The sequence below is a fragment of the Podarcis filfolensis genome (genome assembly GCF_964270895.1).
Source record: "Podarcis filfolensis genome assembly, chromosome: 1".
Taxonomy (NCBI): Eukaryota; Metazoa; Chordata; class Lepidosauria; order Squamata; family Lacertidae; genus Podarcis; species Podarcis filfolensis.
The window spans coordinates 20036231-20058137 of NC_139604.1; the positions used below are offsets into that span (position 1 = coordinate 20036231).

The 21907-nt window shown below is 44.8% G+C and overlaps 1 protein-coding gene and 1 pseudogene across 6 annotated transcripts in view; both read left to right on the forward strand.

Annotated features, from left to right (window-relative positions):
- The first annotated feature begins 6342 nt into the window (after nt 1-6342).
- The window catches only part of METAP1D (methionyl aminopeptidase type 1D, mitochondrial), a 100418-nt gene continuing 84853 nt past the window's right edge, over nt 6343-21907 (forward strand). For all 5 annotated transcript variants that reach the window (XM_083572170.1, XM_083572171.1, XM_083572173.1 and 2 more), the window contains exon 1: nt 6343-6596. In XM_083572170.1, coding sequence (XP_083428296.1) covers nt 6548-6596 — 49 coding nt within the window. In that variant the 5' untranslated portion in view covers nt 6343-6547. The remainder of the gene's footprint in view (nt 6597-21907) is intronic.
- On the forward strand, nt 19240-20462 carry LOC310744677 (ras-related protein Rab-22A-like; annotated as a pseudogene). Its single transcript has one exon. The product of its transcript is annotated as a ras-related protein Rab-22A-like (transcript).

Here is a 21907-nt window from a genome sequence, read left to right on the forward strand (position 1 = left end):
TTTCTAATAAGGCTGTTTTCCGTACTATCGAATACCATTGGTCCGTGCTTACTCCTGACAGGTCTCTCCAGCGTCTGGTTATGACGTTTCTGGCTGCTGAGGAGAGGTGGGTTATAAGATGTGAGTGGGCATTATTATCTTGGAAGATGTTTAGTAGGGCCAGTTCTGGGGTGACTTCAAATACTTGCTGAGTTATTTCGCATATTTCTGCATGCATATGTTCTAAGCAGCTCTAGCTCTACCCAACTGCAATGAAGCTTTTGCACATTTTTGAAATACAGTGGTACCTCAGGTTACATACACTTCAGGTTACAGACTCTGCTAACCCAAAAATAGTACCTCGGGTTACAAACTTTGCTTCAGGATGAGAACAGAAATTGTGTGGCGGCACAGCAGCAGCAGCAGCAGGAGGCCCCATTAGCTAAAGTGGTGCTTCAGGTTAAAAACAGTTTCAGGTTAAGAACGGACCTCCGGAACGAATTAAGTACGTAACCAGAGGTACCACTGTATTACAAACTACTGGGAAGGTTGGTTTTTTTTTTCTTTGGGAAGGGGGACAATTGATTTGCATACAGTTCCAGTGAAGATCATCGTCTTCTTTTTTTAATGGAATCAATTATCCAGTGACAGAGGCCTGGGCCTTGACACTCTTTCCTACGTGTACCGTGCCCATTGTCTTGGGGTGGGAGTGCGCAGGGGGGTCCGGGGACAGGAGAGAAGACAGAGAGAAAGTCTGGGTGACAGCAAAGAGAGCAGGGCTGTGGGCTGTCTGTTCCCGCAGCAGCTGGATCTTTTCTTCTGCTGGTGATCAGGGGAAATGTAATGCAGTTAACGTGCCTCAAATACGAAGAATGTGCTCTGGTTTAGTCTACTCTGCACCGTTAGAGTAGATTAGAGCAAACATAAATGAAATCTGGTTCAATGGAAAGGGAGGGGGTGGAGATTCAGCATCTGCCACCTTTGTTCCAAGCACATTGCAATAAGCAAATGTCTAGTTTTTAAACTCCCCACCCACTGGGCAGTAGCTTTTTGGGGGGGAGGCAAACTCTGATTATTAAGCATTTTTCACGAGGGTGGAGGGGGCAATCAAATTTAAAATGTATTGACTAAGTGGGGAAAAATGGTGGGGCAGTATGTTTAAAAAGCAGAAGGGCTGCATGAGTGAGAAGTGAAATACTCTTGACGAAACAGTGGAAGTTGATATTAGAAATCATTGAATTGTAAGGTTGGAAGGGACCTGAGGATCATGTAGTCCAACCTCCTGAAACACAGAAATATGCAGTTGTCCCATACAAGGATCAATCCTGCAACCTTGGTGTCATCAGCACCACGCTCTAACCAACTGAGCTATTGAATACCACTAGTTCCACTTGACTAAAATCAAGGGAGGTCCATGGCGCTCTGCTTCTTCCATACAAAGAACCTGACCAAAATGGTAAGTTCAGCAAATACAGTGGTACCTTGGGTTACATACGCTTCAGGTTACAGACTCCGCTAACCCAGAAATAGTGCTTCAGGTTAAGATCTTTGCTTCAGGATAAGAACAGAAATCTGGCTCCGGCGGCGCAGCAGCAGCAGGAGGCCCCATTAGCTAAAGTGGTGCTTCAGGTTAAGAACAGTTTCAGGTTAAGAACGGACCTCCGGAACGAATTAGGTGCTTAACCCGAGGTACCACTGTAATGACGAGACAGGGTTCTCCAGGCTGGCTTAAGGAGTGCATGGCAACCCACATACAGCTTTTCTCCTCCAACGTTTCCCCACTCTTAGCATCTGCTTTGCTTTGCTTACTAAAAGCAATTCAAAGCATCTCACATAATGAAAGCCGGAAGTGTTTCCTCTGTGCAGACAGCCATTCCCTCACCAACGGTGTTGGAAACTTAGATACATAAGCTAATTGCCAAATGGCACCTTAAACCTAGGTTACAGTCGCCACAATGGAATGCTTAGACGCCTTTTTTTTCCCCTGGGGAAATTTGTTGTTGCTGCTGTTCATTTCATTTCCGTGCCACTTTATATTTTGAAGGAATAAAAATCTCAAAGTGGTTTGCAACACATTAAAAAAATCAAATAAAACAATCCAGAATAAAACAAATTCAAGCTTCAAGGAAAATATTTCAGATCTAAGTGGCATTTTGCTTTCCCCTATACAGTGGTGGACGCGGGTGGCGCTGTGGGTAAAACCTCAGGGCCTAGGACTTGCCGATCGCATGGTCGGCGGTTCGAATCCCCATAGTGGGGTGAGCTCCCGTCGTTCGGTCCCAGCGCCTGCCAACCTAGCAGTTCGAAAGCACCCCCGGGTGCAAGTAGATAAACAGGGACTGCTTACCAGCGGGAAGGTAAACGGCGCTCCGTGTGCTGCGCTGGCTCGCCAGATGCAGCTTGTCACGCTGGCCATGTGACCCGGAAGTGTCTGCGGACAGCGCTGGCTCCCGGCCTATAGAGTGAGATGAGCGCACAACCCAAGAGTCTGTCAAGACTGGCCCGTACGGGCAGGGGTACCTTTACCTTTTATACAGTGGTACCTCAGGTTAAGTACTTAATTCATTCCGGAGGTCCGTTCTTAACCTGAAACTGTTCTTAACCTGAAGCACCACTTTAGCTAAGGGGCCTCCTGCTGCTGCTGCGCCGCTGGAGCACGATTTCTGTTCTCATCCTGAAGCAAAGTTCTTAACCTGAAGCACTATTTCTGGGTTAGCGGAGTCTGTAACCTGAAGCGTATATAACCTGAAGCGTATGTAACCCGAGGTACCACTGTATTTATTTATTTACCTACTTAATTTATACAGTGGTAACTCGGGTTAAGAACTTAATTTGTTCTGGAGGTCCATTCTTAACCTGAAACTGTTCTTAACCTGAGGTACCACTTTAGCTCCCTCTGCCGCCGCACGATTTCTGTTCTCACCCTGAAACAAAGTTCTTAACCCGAGGTACTATTTCTGGGTTAGCGGAGACTGTAACCTGAAGCGTCTCTAACCTGAAGCGTCTCTAACCCGAGGTACCACTGTATAGCTGCCCCATAGCAGAAATATTCTAGGAAGCCAGGGTAGTGGATAGAGTTTGGGACTCAGACCTGGGAGATTAGGGTTCAAATCCTCAGTCATGAAGATCACTGGGTGACCCTGAGCCAGTCACAGCCTCTTAACGTCCTCACAGGGTCATTGTAGGGCAGGCATCCCCAAACTCGGCCCTCCAGCTATTTGGGGACTACAATTCCCATCATCCCTGACCACTGGTCCTGGTAGCTATGGATGATGGGAGTTGTAGTCACAAAACAGCTGGAGGGCTGAGTTTGGGGATGCCTGTTTAACTGAGGAGAGGGGTGAATCATGTACTCCTTGGAGAAAAGGGTGGGATATAAATGCAATAAATAAGCACTTCTGCTTGCCTGCTTAAGAAAGCTGGAGAGGCCAGCCAGATGGAGATGTCAGCCTCCATTCTGGCATCCAGAGATCTCCACGTGGTTGCAAATGAACCTGCACCAGTAGCAAAATGCACCTAAAAGGTAAAGGTAAAGGTACCCCTGCCCGTACGGGCCAGTCGTGTCCGACTCTAGGGTTGTGCGCCCATCTCACTTAAGAGGCCGGGGGCCAGCGCTGTCCGGAGACACTTCCGGGTCATGTAGCCAGCGTGACGAAGCTGCTCTGGCGAGCCGGCACCAGCGCAGCACACAGAAACGCTGTTTACCTTCCCGCTATAAAGCGGTACCTATTTATCTACTTGCACTTAGGGGTGCTTTCGAACTGCTAGGTGGGCAGGAGCTGGGACCGAAACATGGGAGCTCACCCCACTATGGTGATTCGAACCGCCGACCATGCGATCGGCAAGCCCTAGGCGCTGAGGTTTTACCCACAGTGCCACCCGCGTCCCTAGCACCTAGCACCTGGCTAATTCCTAACGCTGCTCACCAATAGGAGAGGTTCTCTTGCACCGAGCGACCGGTGCAAGTTTGTTGGGATTCCATGACAGAATCCCTGACTTGAAGACCTTTCTTCCTAGAAACTACCCAGTGTAATTCAGTAACTTAATAAACTGAACCAAACAATGCAGGCGCATGCAGCCTCCAACCGACTGCACACGAAATATGAAATGGGACACAAGCTGTGAGCCAGTGGTAAAATATTTCGCAGCATGATCAGAACTGATGTTTTCTACTTTACACTGACTTCAATTAGGCTCCTCTCCCCGCCCCCCTTTCACTTAAATATGCTTAGACTTTCACTTTTGTGCCCCTGAACTGGAACAATGAGTCTGATTTGGGGCGTGCGAGCGTGTGCCAAAGAAAAGCTCATCTAGAGCGGCAGCTGCAGTGTGTTCTGATTTGGGTACGAAGACGACTGCATTATAATTGTCGAAAATTGATTCCTGCCAAGCAGCCACAATGGAGCCATTAAGAAATGTGAGAACTTAAACATCTCTGCTTGCAAAACCAGGGGGGCAAGGTTTCATTTTATCTTTCTGCAAAATCACACTCAACCTTCCTCAAGAAAGTTGTTCTTCTATTTTCCCCGAGAAGCCAAGTACCTAGAACGTCAAATAAAGGATGTTTCAAAACAACAACAAAAAAGTGGGGAGGAGATTACTCTATTAAACCATAGGATTCTGTTCTATCAAAAGTCTCTGAGACAAGCATCACTCGTTACCCAATCTTTCTTCTCTTTGCCAATTAATGCAACGATCTGGAAATCCCCACCTGCATGCAGGAATTAGCTATAACTTCAGTATTTTTTTTTAGGGGGACCAGGTGGCGCTGTGGGTTAAACCACAGAGCCTAGGACTTGCCGATCAGAAAGCTGGCGGTTTGAATCCCCATGACGGGGTGAGCTCCCGTTGCTCGGTCCCTGCTCCTGCCAACCTAGCAGTTCGAAAGCACATCAAAGTGCAAGTAGATAAATAGGTACCACTCCGGCGGGAAGGTAAACGGCATTTCTGTGAGCTGCTCTGGTTCGCCAGAAGTGGCTTAGTCATGCTGGCCACATGACCCAGAAGCTGTACGCCGGCTCCCTCAGCCAGTAAAGCGAGATGAGCGCCGCAACCTCAGAGTCGGCCACGACTGGACCTAATGGTCAGGGGTCCCTTTAACATACAGTATTTTTTAAAAAAGAAATGGCAAAGTTGAAGGGCATTCACCATATCTCAGTTGGTAGAGCATGAGACTCTTAATCTCAGGGACATGGGTTTGAGACCCACACTGGGCAAAAAAATTATGCGTTGCAGGGAGTTGGCCTAGAATGACCCTCAGGCTCCCTTCCAACTTTTCCTGGTATTCATTTGTCTTAGGATTTGCCTTCATGGGAAAAGTCAAACTGTTAAGAGAGTTGCAGCGCCTGCTGTGGCTGTGTAGAAACTGATACCAGAGAGCCATGTTTTGTTGCAGCTGGGGCAGATGAAGGCGTCCAGTTTCGCTGCTACAGGCAAGGCTTTTTTTCCCAGTCATAACTCGCTAGAACTCCGTTCCGGCACCTCTCAGGTAGGTGCCATTGCCATTATAAGAGAACAAGGCAGGCGCTTATGGTGAGTTAAAGCACCTCTTTTTCTAGAAAAATGGCACCGGCTACAGTTGCACCATGGTGTTTCTTCTCTCTGTGCTCCTCCAACAGTCATTCCTCCTCTGGTCACTGCTACGGATACACAACCTGATTGTCTCCAGGCACTGCGGTCACCCTCTCTACGATTCCAACAACCTTACAATTCCAACTCTACAATTCTATAGAACAGATTTTTGTAGGGCATATAAAACAATTTTGTGGTTGACTCCAAGAGTTGTGCAATTTTCATTTGTTCACAGGGGCGCCAAGCTACTTTTATACTAGTGTTGCCACCTTTGTTCTGGGAAAATACAGGACAGGGTGAGTTGGGGCACGATTTTCTTTTAAAAAAAAATCTTTTGTTGAAGTGTCTTTCAAAGCAATCCATAGCAATCTCTTGCAGCCGAACAGGATAGCCCCTCTGGAATTTGTCACACAGGCACACATGAATTTGTAAATCTGTTTGAGCTTGGCTACCCAGAGCTTAAACGCATGATCTTTCAACCCCCCTTTCAAACAGATGCATGGGCGTAGTCAGGATTTTTGTTAGTGGGGGCAAGCTTTTGTAAGGGAGGGGCAGAATCCCAGATTTGTATTGATTTTTCCTGATTTTTGGGGGGGGGATCTGCCCCCCGCCCCCCATCTTGGCTATGCCCATGAACGCAGGATGCATTTGGAGAAGATCTCTAATTCATTTGGAGAGGATTAGGCGGGGGGGGGCTGAAATAAAGGACAAAACTGCAGGAGGTTGCATTGAAACACGGGACATTGTTATACAGGACAGGTGGCAACGCTACACCTTTGCCGAACCTTACCTGCGACCTGCCTTTGCCGCCGAGCTACAGGACCAGAGGTGCGCATGCGCCCCGCAGAGGAGGTTCCGAGGGTTCCACCTCCGCCCGCGCGCGCGCCTTGGACCCTCCTGGCCAGGTCGACGCCTGACCTTTAAAAGCGAAGGGGAGGGGAGCAGGGGGGGGAATCTTTGCTCTCCGCGCCCACGTGACCCAAGACGTCCGTCCAAAATGGCGGCGCCCAGGAGCCTTGTTGACATGCTTCCGCGGCTGTTCAGGGGTAGGTGAATTCTGCGCGCTTGTGGTGTTCCTGAAGGGGGTGTCCCCGCGTGTGGGGGAAAGCGCGGGAGAGGAATTGCGGGCTATACTACTGAGGGGAAGAGGAACTGCGCGCGCTTCTCTCCCTCGTGCGCACCCCTGGTAGGGGAAAGATGCCGAAGAAAGCCGCCTTTCGTTCTGAAGTGCACCATAAATAAATACATGTATGTTGTCTCCTCCCTTCTCTGTCAAGTGAGGGGGCACTTGGCCGTTTTGCATCGCGGGTTCAAAAAAGTATTGGGCTGCAACGCTGTACCAGTTTGCCTGGAAGCGAGCGCCGCTACTGTTACCATTAAAAGGGACGTGGGTGGCGCTGTGGGTTAAACCACAGAGCCTAGGACTTGCCGATCAGAAGGTTAGAATCATAGAATCATAGAGTTGGAAGAGACCACAAGGGCCATCGAGTCCAACCCCCTGCCAAGCAGGTTGGCGGTTCGAATCCCCGCGACGGGGTGAGCTCCCGTTGCTCAGTCCCTGCTCTTGCCAACCTAGCAGTTCGAAAGCACGCTAGTGCAAGTAGATAAATAGGTACCGCTCTGGCGGGAAGGTAAATGGTGTTTCCGTGCGCTGCTCTGGTTTGCCAGAAGCGGCTTACTCATGCTGGCCACATGACCCGGAAGCTGTACGCCGGTTCCCTCGGCCAATAAAGCAAGATGAGCGCCACAACCCCAGAGTCGGCCACGACTGGACCTAATGGTCAGGGGTCCCTTTACCTTTTAGGCAGGTATAGTGCTGTGAAGCCCCAGGTTGGGTTTCCCAGTTTATCTGACTGGAAAGTGGAAGGGTGGGGGGAAAGAGAAATGATATTCCAGTCCAGACTATCAACAACACAAATATGAATTATGACCTCTTCTCTGTAGGTTTAGTGCCCTGTTTCAAAGCAGGGAATCTTCCTAGGGAATGATGGTGTGATTTAGCATATTTAGCGTACCATCATATAAACTGAATATATGAGGCTCCCGTACTCAGATGGTTGGTTCATCTTACCTAATGCAGTGCTTGCTTGAGCCTGGCAGCCTGAGGTGCTGAAGGTGGTATGGATTGTGCTTATCACTCAACTATGGTCCCTGCTTGGGGTTCTTGTACAAATATAGATGTGGTTAGCCTGTTGGTGGCTGGTGCTTGAGTCTATCGAAATTAGAAACCAAAGATGTGCATAAATAGCCTTTGACAAGTTGTCAAATTACTGCTTAAAGTGGACAGCTCCCAATATGATTTCTAAGAAGAAGTGACATAACCAGGCCTTTTTCAGCTTGTCTAGTGTGATTAGGGCAAACAGTCTCCCCATGGCTTATATTTCACTTTATTACACTGGAGAAATAACAAGATTAGATGCATCTTTAAAGTAAGCAGATAAGATTTGGATAAATATATCATTTGTGATTTTAGCAGGCCAGGAATAGCATTTTGTGTAAGTCAGGCAAGTTATGTATTAACATTGTGAACAGGTTTTTTTTGGGGGGGGGAGCAGAAGGAGCTTGAAAAACTGTGAGCACTGCACTGGCAGAGTAATGAAAACTAATTTAGAAAGAAATAATGACAAGAAATTTATTCAAATGGCTCTTTGTGGAAGTAGAAATATTGAAAAGCACCTTAAAAATCCAAAAGCAAGCAGCCGTTACTAGTAGTTCCTAAGCTATAATTCCTTTGAAATGAGGGGCAATTCTTAAATGTTCTGCCATATTGTGCAGTAAATTTTAAATACCATGGCCCCAGTCCATACAAAGCTACTCCTACATTTCTTTGAAATCAACAGGACTTAAGCTACCACACAATTATATGCATGCTTACATGGAAGAAAGTTAAATCAAACTTATTCTCAGGTAAGTGTGCATAGGATTGAAGACTTGGGTGCAATTCAAACCCTCACCCCTGACAGTGATGCCATTTCTGCATCTGTAGTCCAGCCTTTCACGGTGGCTATGGCAGAAGGCATGGGAAAGAAGGACCTGGCCAGATCTCTGCACCAACTCCAGGCTGCTGCAACCACTGGGCCTGGATCAGGCCTGATGCCAGAGGATCTTGGGCCAGCTCAACACCACCTCTTCTCCGTTCTCAGAATGTCCCATTTCAGGACTTTCTGCTGGCAGGGATATTGCCAGAGCACTACCACCTGTCTGTTTGGAAGGTGGAAGTAGGAGATTGATTCTGACAGAGATGCTTGTGCTTCTCCATTAGTAGTAACCAGTGAGAGTCTGATTCCTCCTGCAAAGCTGAGCAAAGGGACACCTCTACTCAATCCAACCTGGAGCAAGGGGTGGGCTTGGATTTTTCGGTCAGTTGCAACTAGCTCCCCCGCCCCCCATTGTTTGCAGAAGAGCTTTACTAGCATATCTAAGTCTCTGGATCGGAGCCCTAGCTTCAGGGACAATTTGGAAGGCCGAAAGGAGAAGGCCTTTGCTGAACTAACTCCCTCCCCTTAAATAATGGTGCAAAATGGTGGTTATCGTTCTAGGCTGGCCTTCCCCAACTGGATGCCCTCCAAATCTGTTGGATTACACCTCCCATCATCCCTTATCATCGGCCATGCTGGGTGAAGCTGATGGGAGTTGTAGGTGGACTAGGACCTGAGGATTCCCAGCCACATGGAGCCCATGGGGTCACTTTGGGCCAGTCACTATCTCTCAGCTTAACCTACCTCACAAGGCTGTTGTGAGACTAAAATGGAGAGGGGGAGAAGCTTGTATGCCACTTTGAGCTCCTTGGAGAATATTAATAATCAATAATAGCTGTAAATAAAATAATAAAACAAGTAAACATCCAGAGGGCACCAGCTTGGGGAAGGCTGGTCTAAGGCACTGTTATAGTCTACACTGGCATGATTGATTATGCTATTGTAGTAGATTGTAAATGTTCTAATTATGCATTGGAACAGCTCTCAAGTATTAGCAATAATTGCATCAGGGTGACACTCCCATTGCTAATAACAAAAAATCAGGATAATGCCCTTTGAAAACCATCTTAAAGGGGCACGAGAGACTGCAGTATCCTTATGTGCACTGATTTACTGATTTTGAAAAGCTAAATCATTACGAAGCAGGCACTCTTCACATCTTCGTGTAAGTGGCTCTCAATCTTCAGAAATATTCAGTTCCTGGATAAACGCTTCATTTTATATTTGAAGTCCAAAAACAAATAGGAAGGCTATAATTTTTTTCTTCTCATTTGTGACTTCTTGAACACGAAGGCTCAGGATGTTGACCTATAAGAAAATAATCATGTTTATGAGAAGAAGTCACTTATTCAGTCAATTTCTTCTTGCCTCTGTGTTCATACTAGTGCAGGGTGATGTCTTCTGTGGCTCAAAAAGGGAAATGGAGGGGAAGGTTGTTTAAATTTTGATTTACTGCAAAAAAAAGTAGTTAAAAGTCATGTAGTTGCACTCAGTATGCATTTCTAGGTTATATTTTTAAGAAGAGTGCGTGCATGGATTTATACAGTTTGTAGGGGGCCTTGTTATATTAGAATATCAAGCAGAACCTTATTCTGAGTGAGACTTTCTGCATTACTTTTCTTTTTTCTTTTTTACTGGATAGCACTTTCTACAATTCCTGCCACTAGGAAGGGGAAAGTGTCCCATATCGTAACATTCCTGAGTGCTTCTCTGTGCCGGGAGCCTGTACGTGCTTGGCAGTTGCTTTTGTAAAACTGGGCCTGTATTGTATGTAGATACATAATAATAATTTATTATTTATACCCCGCCCATCTTGCTGGGTTTCCCCAGCCACTCTGGGCGGCTTCCAACCGAATATTAAAAACAATACAGCATCAGACATTAAAAACTTCCCGAAACAGGGCCGCCTTCAGTTGTCTTTTAAAAGTAAAATAATAAACAACTATTGCCTTGACATCTGCTGGGAGGGCGTTCCACAGGGCAGGCACCACTATTGAGAAGGCCCTCTGCCTGGTTCCCTGTAACTTGGCTTCTCGCAGTGAGGGAACCTCCAGAAGGCTCTCGGCGCTGGACCTCAGTGTCCGGGCTGGATGATGGGGGTAGAGACACTCCTTCAGGTATACAGGACTGAGGCCGTTTAGGGCTTTAAAGGTCAGCACCAACACTTTGAATTGTGCTCGGAAACGTACTGGGAGCCAATGAAAAACAACGATCCCATACAGAAAATGTTCCCAATGTTGTGCCCTCTGTCAGGGTTCTGGGAAGAGATACATTATTCATCTGTGCTTTATTTCTTTTTTTGGCTGTTGGATGCTTGTTGTTTGTGAAAGATTCCTCTTTTGTGCGAAGTTTCTCCATCAGCAGTCTATACTTGTATGCTCATAGTGCTAAAGACACTGGGGTGGAGTAACACAGCCTGCATCAAAGCACAGCTTGATATATGAAATCTTGCAATTGCTGCATCTTGCATAGCTATCAGTGTGCTGTGATTGTTTTCCTACCATCTGTGGCTTTGGAGGCAAAGGCTGGGGAACAGTGAGGCTCTCTGTGGACTTTTAAAAGGAGAGTGTTTTAGCTTTATTAGGGCAGTGTTACACTGTGGGTATAAATGTGTATGAGCTGTGAGGGAGGATAGGCTCTGAACTACACTTCTCATTTGCCATGCCTCACTATTTTCCACTTCTCTTGCTGGTGCTAGACTCTGCTAGTGCAAGGGAATCACTAGACTAGTGTAGATTCACTATCCTGGTGAGCTTTGCCAGAGCAGGGTGTTTGTGTTGTTGTCGCAGTGTCATTTCCCTTCTTCCCCAGCAGGTGTAACTCAGAGATAGGATTGTGCTGTCATAAGTTTGGTTCCAATTATTAAGCACAGACAAAACAATAGTGTGCGTGTCTAACTCAGAAGCAAGTCCTGCTGAATTCAGTGGCACCTACTTCTGTGTAAGTGTATATAGGATTGGAGCCTTTATGCATTTGCAAATGAATACAATAATAGTGTCTGATTTGCAGGAATTCTTGTTGCCAAAGAATAAATTTGCCCTCTTCAAAATGGCATAATTGTCCATGCTCCAATATGGAAATGGAACGTACTGATACTTTAGAAAAGAGACGTGAGGAAACAGATACACTGCTTGATCCTAAATTGATTGCAATCAGTATTAAGACTGCAGCCCTCAATACATTCACATAAGTAAATGTGTTTAAGAGTGATGCAGAAGGTAATGAAAGTACACGTACTTGCGGGGGGGGGGGGGAAGAGGCCCACTGAAATCAGCAATGTGGGCTCAAACTCCTGCATAGTTGCCATGGGCCTAGTGTTAAGATGCTTTCTCCTCAGCGCAGAATCTGTTGTGATGTTCCTAGTCCCTTTGACCGTCCTCTGGTATCATTACTGTGGTTTAATAGCAAACATGAAAGCTAAAGGTCCAAGCCTTCAGACAGAATCGTAGACACTGATCATAGTTGAAGTCTTTGGCTAATGGATGTGCTGATCAAAGGACGGCTCTACTTTATTCTGGGCCCTGAAATAATAGCTGAAAATGGAACCTTATTATTACATCTTGACTGTGAAAAAAATAATTAATTCAAATCTGTATTCAGCCAGCGCTGTATTTTTTTAAATGGCTGCTGATTCGCAGGCCTTATGGTTTTCCCCAAACATTTTTATTATATCCTATGACAGGAAGTGTTTGGGTGGAAAGGGTAAAAAGTTGGGAATTTTAGATGATTTTTAATCTGAACTTTTGTTACATCCTAACCCTTCCTGTCTTCCTTTCTTCCTGAGTGGGCAGCAGATGTGGGTGGCGCTGTGGGTTAACCACAGAGCCTAGGACTTGGTGATCAGAAGGTTGGCGGCTCGAATCCCCACAAAGGGGTGAGCTCCCGTTGCTCGGTCCCTGCTCTTGCCAACCTAGCAGTTTGAAAGCACGTAGATAAATAGGTACCACTCCGGCGGGAAGGTACACAGCATTTCCGTGTGCTGCTCTGGTTCACCAGAAGCGGCTTAGTCATGCTGGCCACGTGACCCGGAAGCTGTACTCCGGCTCCCTTGGTTAATAAAGCGAGATGAGCGCCACAACCCCAGAGTCGGCCACGACTGGACCTAATGGTCAAGGGTCCCTTTACCTTTACCTTTAACCCTTCCTGTCTTACTTTCTTCCTGAGTGGGCAGCCGTCACGGTACAGTCAGGGTGGACCATTGTCTCAGCCTTGCTCATCATTCTAAAGCAGATTAGGCACAGTGTTTGAAATTCACCAAGCATCAGGCACATTTTGCATCTGGCTATCGGCCAGTTGCGACCAAGTAAAGGTGTCTGGGTTCCAAGATGGTGCCTGTCATCTCCACTGTTATGTGTTCAGTGGTCTGTGTTTGCCTGAGCTTGAGTCTGGACTAAGGATTCTGAGACCCTGCGTTCTCATTCAATACATGATATCCAATCACAGAACATTTCAGGATTTGGGACTCTGCCATTGGCCCTTAAACTCTGAGTCATGATTCGCAGCTTGGAAGTTTAGACAGCCAATGACGTTGGGAGTGGGAGGGGCCCAGGCCTTCCGAAATGTATATAAGCAGTTGCTTTGCCCCTGTTGTCCAGTTCTGTTAATTCAATAAAGGGTCTTGCTGTTATCACTGTGTCCTGCCTTGTGGGAACCCAGCTACGCTTCATCTACCATCTGGAGGTGCATGCCTGGAGATCCTTGGATCTTGATTGTTTTCACACACTAGCAACACATCCTGTAGAATTCTACCCATTATATTTTACCCGTGCAATAGGAATGAATTTCAGGAACCAAAAAGTCAGATTGAAAAATACGACTTTTGAGCCTTCTGGCCCAAAAATGGCAACTAGGCGACTGCAACCCTCGTTTAAGGAGCCATTTGGTGCCTAGCTTATATATCTGACGCAGGTGGGACGCGGGTGACGCTGTGGGTTAAACCACAGAGCCTAGGACTTGCCGATCAGAAGGTCGGCAGTTCGAATCCCCACGACAGGGTGAGCTCCCGTTGCTCGGTCCCTGCTCCTGCCAACCTAGCAGTTCGAAAGCATGTCAAAGTGCAAGTAGATAAATAGGTACCGCTCCAGCGGGAAGGTAAACGGCATTTCCGTGCGCTGCTCTGGTTCGCCAGAAGTGGCTTCGTCATGCTGGCCACATGACCTGGAAGTTGTACGCCGGCTCCCTCGGCCAGTAAAGCGAGATGAGCGCCGCAACCCCAGAGTCGTCCGCGACTGGACCTAATGGTCAGGGGTCCCTTTACCTTTTAGGCAGGTATAGGAATGTGCACCAGGTTGGGATTCCCAGTTTATCTGACTGGAAAGTGGAAGGGTGGGGGGAGAGAGAAATGATATTCCAGTCCAGACCATAGCATCAACAACATAAATATGAATTTGTGTCAGGGATCCCTTTACCTTTACCTTATATATCTGAGTTTCTAACACTGATTTGGTGGGCATTTCACAGGCAAAGGCTTCTAAATGCTTAACCGAGTCCTGTGCTTGGGCTGTTCAGCTGGAGTTGGATTATAGGTTGCCTGAAGCTTAAGATCTGCCAGACACATATAGAAAGGGACTGCGTAATCCAGACTCAATATTACAGCCAAAAAGAAACCATCTGTAGCACATAATATAAATTATTTGCCTGTTCTCTGCAGTTTGGGCAGCTTTAAAGGCTAGATTATTTTTTCCCTTGTTTGTTTTAATATTGTGTTGTTATCTGATGTTAATATATTCAGATGTTTGGTTAAATAAGTTTGGTTAAACTTGCGGTATCTTACCACACATCATCTCTTAGCCTGGCTAAGTAAAAGTGGTTGCTAGCCCTTTTAAGGGAGCTGGGTGGACTGAGATGGGATGTCCTTTCTCCCCAACCACCCCAAATCAGGTTTTTTTTTGGGGGGGGGGAATGGTTTGTGTCCAGGGATAGGAAGTCCCACTTTGTTAGATACAGCCCATTGTATGCAGATAAGGTATAACAGTAATCAGCCAACCTCACCAAATAGGCTATATAATTATGGGTCCTTTTTTTCATTGGTTCTACTTCATGGGATCCCGAAATAGCTACTTTTCTAACTGTCCCAGAATGTCCTGTTGTTGTTTTTATTAAAAAAATCAAGTACCATTGTATATGTTGTGAGCTTTTAATAATCCCAACTATTACATTACCGTATGTGAACGTGTGGAACGATTTGCCTTTGGTCTACGTGGTCTGTATCTTGCAGTTATTGCATGCTGCAGAAAGAAGTCCTTTCGTTAAGGCAGTCTGCTAATTTCATTTTTTAGTCTTCAGTTACAAGCTTCTGGCAGGTTTTCTGACCACTACTGTTACCTGGTGGCGCCGATATTTCATCAGAGTTAGACAAGCAGACTACCTGGACCTAGGCCCAGATGCCCTGTTGTAAGTGATGAACATGATCCCTTGTGTTAAGGAATTCAAGACTTATAGTGCTGGGATTCCCAAGGGAGTTGAAAGAAAACTGTGTTCAAGCATTCCCTTTGTGCGTTCTCTTTGTGCTTGTTACGTACACAGCATTGTGAGCTGAAGCAATTACACATCACCCCGACGAAATCCTTTTTTCAGTTATTGATCATTTATTTCAGGTAGAAAGACTCTCTTAATTTGAACGAATACAAGCCATTAAAGATGCAGATGCTGTTTAAAGATGACCTGATAATAGTGGCTAAGGAAAACGTAGCTCGTGTTTAGCACCATTTTTATTTATTTTTAACTCCGATAAAAATTGACACCAACGTTAAGATAATACATCTCATTCCAGCAGTTTGAGTGAATTTTGTTTGCTTTAAAATCTTATCTCTTAACCCTGGACCATTTGTATTTTATTGTGTTGATCTGTCTGTTTGGGCTGTATGCTGGTTTGGCTTTTTAAGACTTATTGTGGATTTCACTGTATAATTGTTATGTTTTTAAAACAGAGTCATCCAATGGCCTAGATGACTTGTTCAGGAGGCTTCTAACAACTATAAATCAATAAATGCTGTATCCTTCTCAACATTTCCTTTTTCATATAGTAACTTTATGCTTACGTTTTGGGATTGTTTTAAAAAATTATGTTTATCCTACATAGTGTGCCATGCTTAACTGTACTCTGTATTTATAGCATGTCATATGTTAATATGTTGAAGTTGGTATACTATAGATATTGAGTGGCAAGTCACTATTCAATTCTCCTGAATCGGCCCCACTGAAATGTATGGGAGCTGCATCCACTTCAGTAAAATTTGTGCATTATTCTGCTGATTGGATCTGGGTTGGATTAATAATGGTTTGGATTAGATGTCATCTAGATTCCCTCTATGACCATGATTCAGAGGGCCTCATAGGGAACTAGATATGCTCATCAGGGCTTCTTGAGGTGTGCAGCCTGGGAGTCATTTTGGACTCACAGCTGTCCATGGAGGCGCAGGTCAATTCTGTGTCCAAGGCAGCTGTTTACCAGCTTCATCTGGTATGCAGGCTGAAACCCCACCTGCCCGCAGACTGTCTCGCCAGAATGGTGCATACTCTGGTTATCTCCCGATTGGACTACTGCAATGTGCTCTAGGTGGGCTACCTTTGAAGGTGACCCAGAAACTACAACTAAACACCAGTCTTGAAAGACCTACATTGGCTCCCAGTACATTTCCCAGCACAATTCAAAGTGTTGGTGCTGGTCCAGTATACCTGAAGGAGTGTCTCCACCCCCATTGTTCTGCCCAGACACTAAGGTCCAGTGCCGAGGGCCTTCTGGCAGTTCCCTCGCTGCGAGAAGCCAAGTTACAGGGAACCAGTCAGAGGGCCTTCTCGGTAGTGGCACCTGCCCCGTGGAACGCCCTCCCACCAGATGTCAAAGAGAAAAACAACTACCAGACTTTTAGAAGACATCTGAAGGCAGCCCTGTTTAGGAAAGCTTTTAATGTTTAATAGACCATTGTATTTTAATATTTTGTTGGAAGCCGCCCAGAGTGGCTGGGGAAACCTAGCCAGATGGGCAGGCTATAAATAATATATTAATAATAATATTTCCATCCCTTCTTGTTCTCTTCCCCCCCCCCCTCAACCACTCTCTGCAAATTGCAAGCCTTATTTCATATAATCATACAATTGTAGAGTTGGAAAAAAACCCTGAGAATCATCTAGTCCAACCCCTTGCAATGCAGGAATATGCACCATGGTGGGATTGAACCTGCAACCTTGGCGTTATCAGCACCATACTCTAACCAACTGAGCTATCCGGGCTATTTGCTGCTTAGCAAGCTGCTTCGGTTTTTAATTTACCCGTTTCAGAAGTGGTTAGTAAGATGAAGAGCTACTATTTGGGAACCTCAATGAGATGCCCTCACACACAATAACAGGGATTGCTAGATGTCTGTTCACAGGGGGTGTTTAGTGCATTTAATGCTAGTTAAGTCAGTGGGCTTAAGCATGCTTAACCCTGTATAGGAGTGGGCTATAAATCCCTAGTTCTTGGAACTGGGATATTCGTCCCCAACTGGGGTGTGTGTGAAATTCATGAGCATGGGATCAAGGACCAGAAACCACCAGCCTCTGATCTTGAAATGCATACTGGGTGTTAGCAGATAAAACAATTTAACCTGCAGCCACAAAAGAGAGGTAATACTTACTTCTTTGGCAGGTTAATTAGTTTGCATTTGCAAAGTTCTTTGAAGATGAAAAGTGCTATAAAAATGTTAAATAGTATTTTATATGCTGTTCTCGAGTGGATTAACAGGTGCAGAATTAAAAGCTGGCAGTTGCTGAGAACACTTAATGGTAACTTCTCTCTTTCATCTGCTAATGGTTTTAACTCCCCACCCCCACCCCGCAAAAAATATAAGAAACAGATAAAAATTTACCTATGGTAAATATGTAAACTTCAGGAATGGCTGAGGGAATTCATTTAAAACTGGCTTTCAAAAACGCAACTGAACCAAAAGAAGCATGCACTTGAGTAACCTGGCAATATTGCTTACCAATCTTGACTATTGTTTAATAAAATCGTCTAGTCTGGGAATTTATAGAATCTTGGAATTGTAGAGTTGGAAGGGACCCAAAGGGTCATAAAGACCGAGTTCCTGCAATGCAGGAATCTCAAACCTCCAAGAAAGGAGACTCCACAATCTCCTGAGGTTGGACCTGTTTGATATCATGTCTCTTGGGACTAGGGGGTGGCTGTTATGCCCATTTTTATTCTTAATAATTTACATTTACAGTTTCCAGAGGGGTAACTGTCTGTGTTACAGGGTGTGGGGGGGGCGACAACAACAACCCCCCTGCAGAGAGTCTTGAGGCACCTTAAAGATAGATTCTTTTGCAATAAAATCGTTAGACTTAAGGTGCCGTAAGACTTTGTTTCTTACATCTGCTGCATTAGATGGAGCTTTGATGATGATGGAGAAGAAGAGTTTGGATTTGATATCCCGCTTTATCACTACCCGAAGGAGTCTCAAAGCGGCTAACATTCTCCTTTTCCCTTCCTCCCCCACAACAAACACTCTGTGGAACACAAGTGAACAGCAGAGAACCCGCACAAGCAACGCTGACACAAAACCCCACATATATTAAGTAAAATAGAAACATCACCACCCGACCCCACCCCCACTCATATTTCCCCCCATCACCTCTTTCCCCCTATTCTTCCTAATGCCTCAACAAATGAAAACGATTAGTAAAAAAGAATAATTGTTATGTGGGGGAAAAAATACAAGAGACATTGCACATACCTTTGTAAATCAAGAAAATCTTTAATAAAAGATTTTCATTAAAAACGAAACAAAACACTCTGTGAGATGAGTGGGGCTGAGAGACTTCAAAGAAGTGTGACTAGCCCAAGGTCACCCAGCAGCTGCATGTGGAGGAGCGGGGAAGCGAACCCGGTTCACCAGATTACGAGTCTACCGCTCCTAACCACTACACCACACTGGCTCTCTTGATGTGATTCTTATGGGTGCTATTAAATTTCTGCTAGCTCTGGAGGAGAGCAGACATGTCTGGGAAAGGGAAAAGGTAGGTCAGTATTTTCTTGTCCTTTCCATCATGTTCTGCCACACTCGTCAATCAGGGCATGGTTCAGCTTCATCTCTCTGACCACGCATCTAATCAGCTCCTAAATGGAGGAATATCTGCATTACATCTTCAGCAAACCAAGCGACAGCAGAGAGAGGGACAAATGGTGCCCTAACCAATTGGCCCCCTTTTCCTACCATCTCTGTCATCTTCCCCAGGCTCCTGAACTAAATAGTATACACATGTGCCCTATAGGGGCTTGAGTCAAGGGTCAAATTATAACTTCCCAGGGTTTCTGGTCCTTGGTCCCACGACCTGCAAACCTTGAGAAGTTACAGTTTGCAGGGATTCTAGGCTGCAGGATGCTGCTAGAGTAACTTAGCTCAGCCCTCAAAATTGTTGGAAGGGCAAAAAGGCCAGGAGCGTCAATAGGCCTCATCTTAAAATGAGTTAACTTAGGCCAGGGAGGCTCTCCTGGCTCCCTTATGACATATATTTAGGTGCCAAGCAAAAACGTTCCTCTTCTCCAAAGCTTTTGCCTAATTAAACAATCTACACCCTTTTAAACTGGGCCGGGTGGGTATTTTTGTTTGTTTGTTTTTATACTGTAAACCACCCTGTGCTCCTCAGATGAAGGGCAGTATAGAAAAAATAATAACAACAATAACAATAACAATAATAATAATAATGTTTTACTGTGTTTTTATATATGCTGGAAGCCTCCCAGAGTGGCTGGGGTATCCCGTCAAATGGGCGGGGTATAATAAAAATAAAAATAATGTCTGAATCATTTCAGTTTAGCTGAGATAATTTTGAATCTGGTGCAGGGAAGTACAGTCATATCCTGGATCCCGAACGCCTTGCGAGTCGAACGTTTTGGTTCCCAAACGCTGCAAACCCAGAACTGAGTGTTCCTGTTTGTGAACGTTCTTTGGAACTTGAACATCTGACGCGGCTTCCGTTTGGCTGCAGGAGCTTCCTGCAGCCAATCGGAAGCCACACCTTGGTTTCCAAACGTTTCAGAAGTCGAACGGACTTCCAGAACAGATTCCGTACGACTTCCGAGGTACCACTGTAATAGGATTGTCAATGGACCCTCTAAGATGGTGCCCATTTTGTGGAGCCCAAAGTGGAAAAGGAGGAGACTTTACCTGTAACTAGGAACTTGGTGGGAGAAAAGACACGATTTTTTGGTCAGGTCATCTCCCATGCCTTTTTCTTTTTCTTTCTTTTCTTTTTGAGAGAGAGAAAGACTTTTGACCGAGGGAGAGGGCGACAATGGCTCTTCAGTTTGTGCCTTTTTCCAGGGGGGAGGGTATGGTTGGCTTTGTTCCTTAGAAGCAAGCTGTCTCTTTTTCTCCAGCCATGGCTCTGAGAGAGCTCAGAGTTTGCCTGCTGGAGGGACACTGGTGTGGGCATATCAAGCACTATATAGTGCTTTGTAGAAGACAGCTTTGATCCCAACATCAATCCAACAATTAGAGCATCTTTTATGAGAAAGACAGCGCAGTATCAGAATGGGTTGCGTAAATTCCTAATATGGGATACAGCCGGGTAAAGACGATTTCACGCTCTAGCTCCAATGTACTATTGAGCTTCTGCAGCAGCTATTTATGTTTATGACATCATCGCAAAAGAGGAAACGTTTTCAACGTTAAGGAGCTGTGTGAACGAACTCCAGTAGAATGGACATCCCAACATAGTTGCTGCTATTGCTGGGAATAAATGCAATCTTAACGATGTAAGAGAAGCCATGGAAAAAGATGCTAAAGACTTTGCAGATCCCATCCGTGGAATATCTGGAAAGACCAGGGCAAAAAATTGCAACAAACATAAATGAACTGTTTATAAAAATTAGTCATAGAATTCTATCAAGAGATACAAATCCTCAAAATGCAGCTGTTGTTGACTTACACTATCATATACCAGAGTAGTTTTTAGAAAGTGTTTGACCTTGGAAATTAGGGGTTAAAATGATGTTGGATTGAAAATAAGTGGCATTAGCAACAAAGTTAACAAGAGTATGCAAAATTGAACTGATAATGGATGAAAATATAGAGTTATAATATGTTAAGATATAGAGTTAAGATAAACGAAAGAGGGTAAGGATTTGCTGATTTGATTATTTAAATGGGGATACAAAAAGGGGAGGTGTGAGGAGGCCAAGGAAATAAGATAATGAGTTAGGGTTACAAAAATGGATTTGTTTTTACTCTTCTTTTTCTTATTTTATGTATTTTTCTATGTTTTTTTATTGTATTTCTTTCTTTTTATATGATTTTTTAAATTTATGTTTTTGTAAAACTTCAATAAATATCCTTTAAAAAAAAAAGGAAATTAGGGGTTTATTTGGAGTATAGTTGACTTGGTCCCCTCCAGATTTTGCTGGTCTCCAGTTCCCATCAGCTCCAGCTAGCATGGCATATTATCAGGATTGATGGGAGTTGTAGTCCAGAACATCTAAAGGACACCATTCTGGCTATCCTGCCATAGCCAACCTGCTCTCTACCTGCCATTGTCGGATTTTTGTTTTGATTGTTTGCAGATTCATTCACCGCTTTGCAGCAGAGCATTACTGAAGTGGTGTACCCTAAAATAAGATAAAATATTGCAAACTCAGTAGACCAAAGACAATAAAACAAGTCATACAATTATACGGTTATTATTTCATAAAATAATAGGTCATGTTTTGCTCAACATCTACAATTCCCATATCCTTTGTGTGAAAAGTGAACAGGTGGCACAGCAACCCTATCTACTGCAATGCTTTCTTGCATGTATGAATCTGTCAGTGGGTTTATTACCATGTCAGTTTTGATCACAAACTCTGAGTTTTCATTTAATTTTTTTGGCCTACAGATTGAGCCATTAATTCATTGAGTTAATTGACAATGACTTTACAGCTCTGACTTTCCCACTGAACTCTGGAAAAGCTCCTGGCCTTGCCTATAAGGTCCAGATGTTGTGCTTAAACTAAAATGCCGCATGGAGGTCGAAGGGGGACTGATTTGAATACCACACCAAACTTCAGACAAGGGCAAGAGATTTGAGTCTCTAGTAAAACATGCATACTTTTGGAGCAAGGAGCAGGTCTGAGGGGAAATAATATTGTGCATATTGAACTTGAACAAGCACCCTCTTTCTCTCCCTGTAACTGATTGTACTGCTGCTACAAAGAAAGGTATTAAGAGTGATTCCATAAAACTTTCAAATGGCCACCTCTTCCTTCTTTGCTATTAGCTTGAGTGGTCTATGGTGTTAGAAAAATAAAAAATGCACTTTAGTGTTTGGAAGACACACTGCCCAAGACAACTGCCCAAGACACTGCCCAAGGAGCCGGTAGGGATCATAGCTTAAACAATTTAATATCCTCTGTCTTA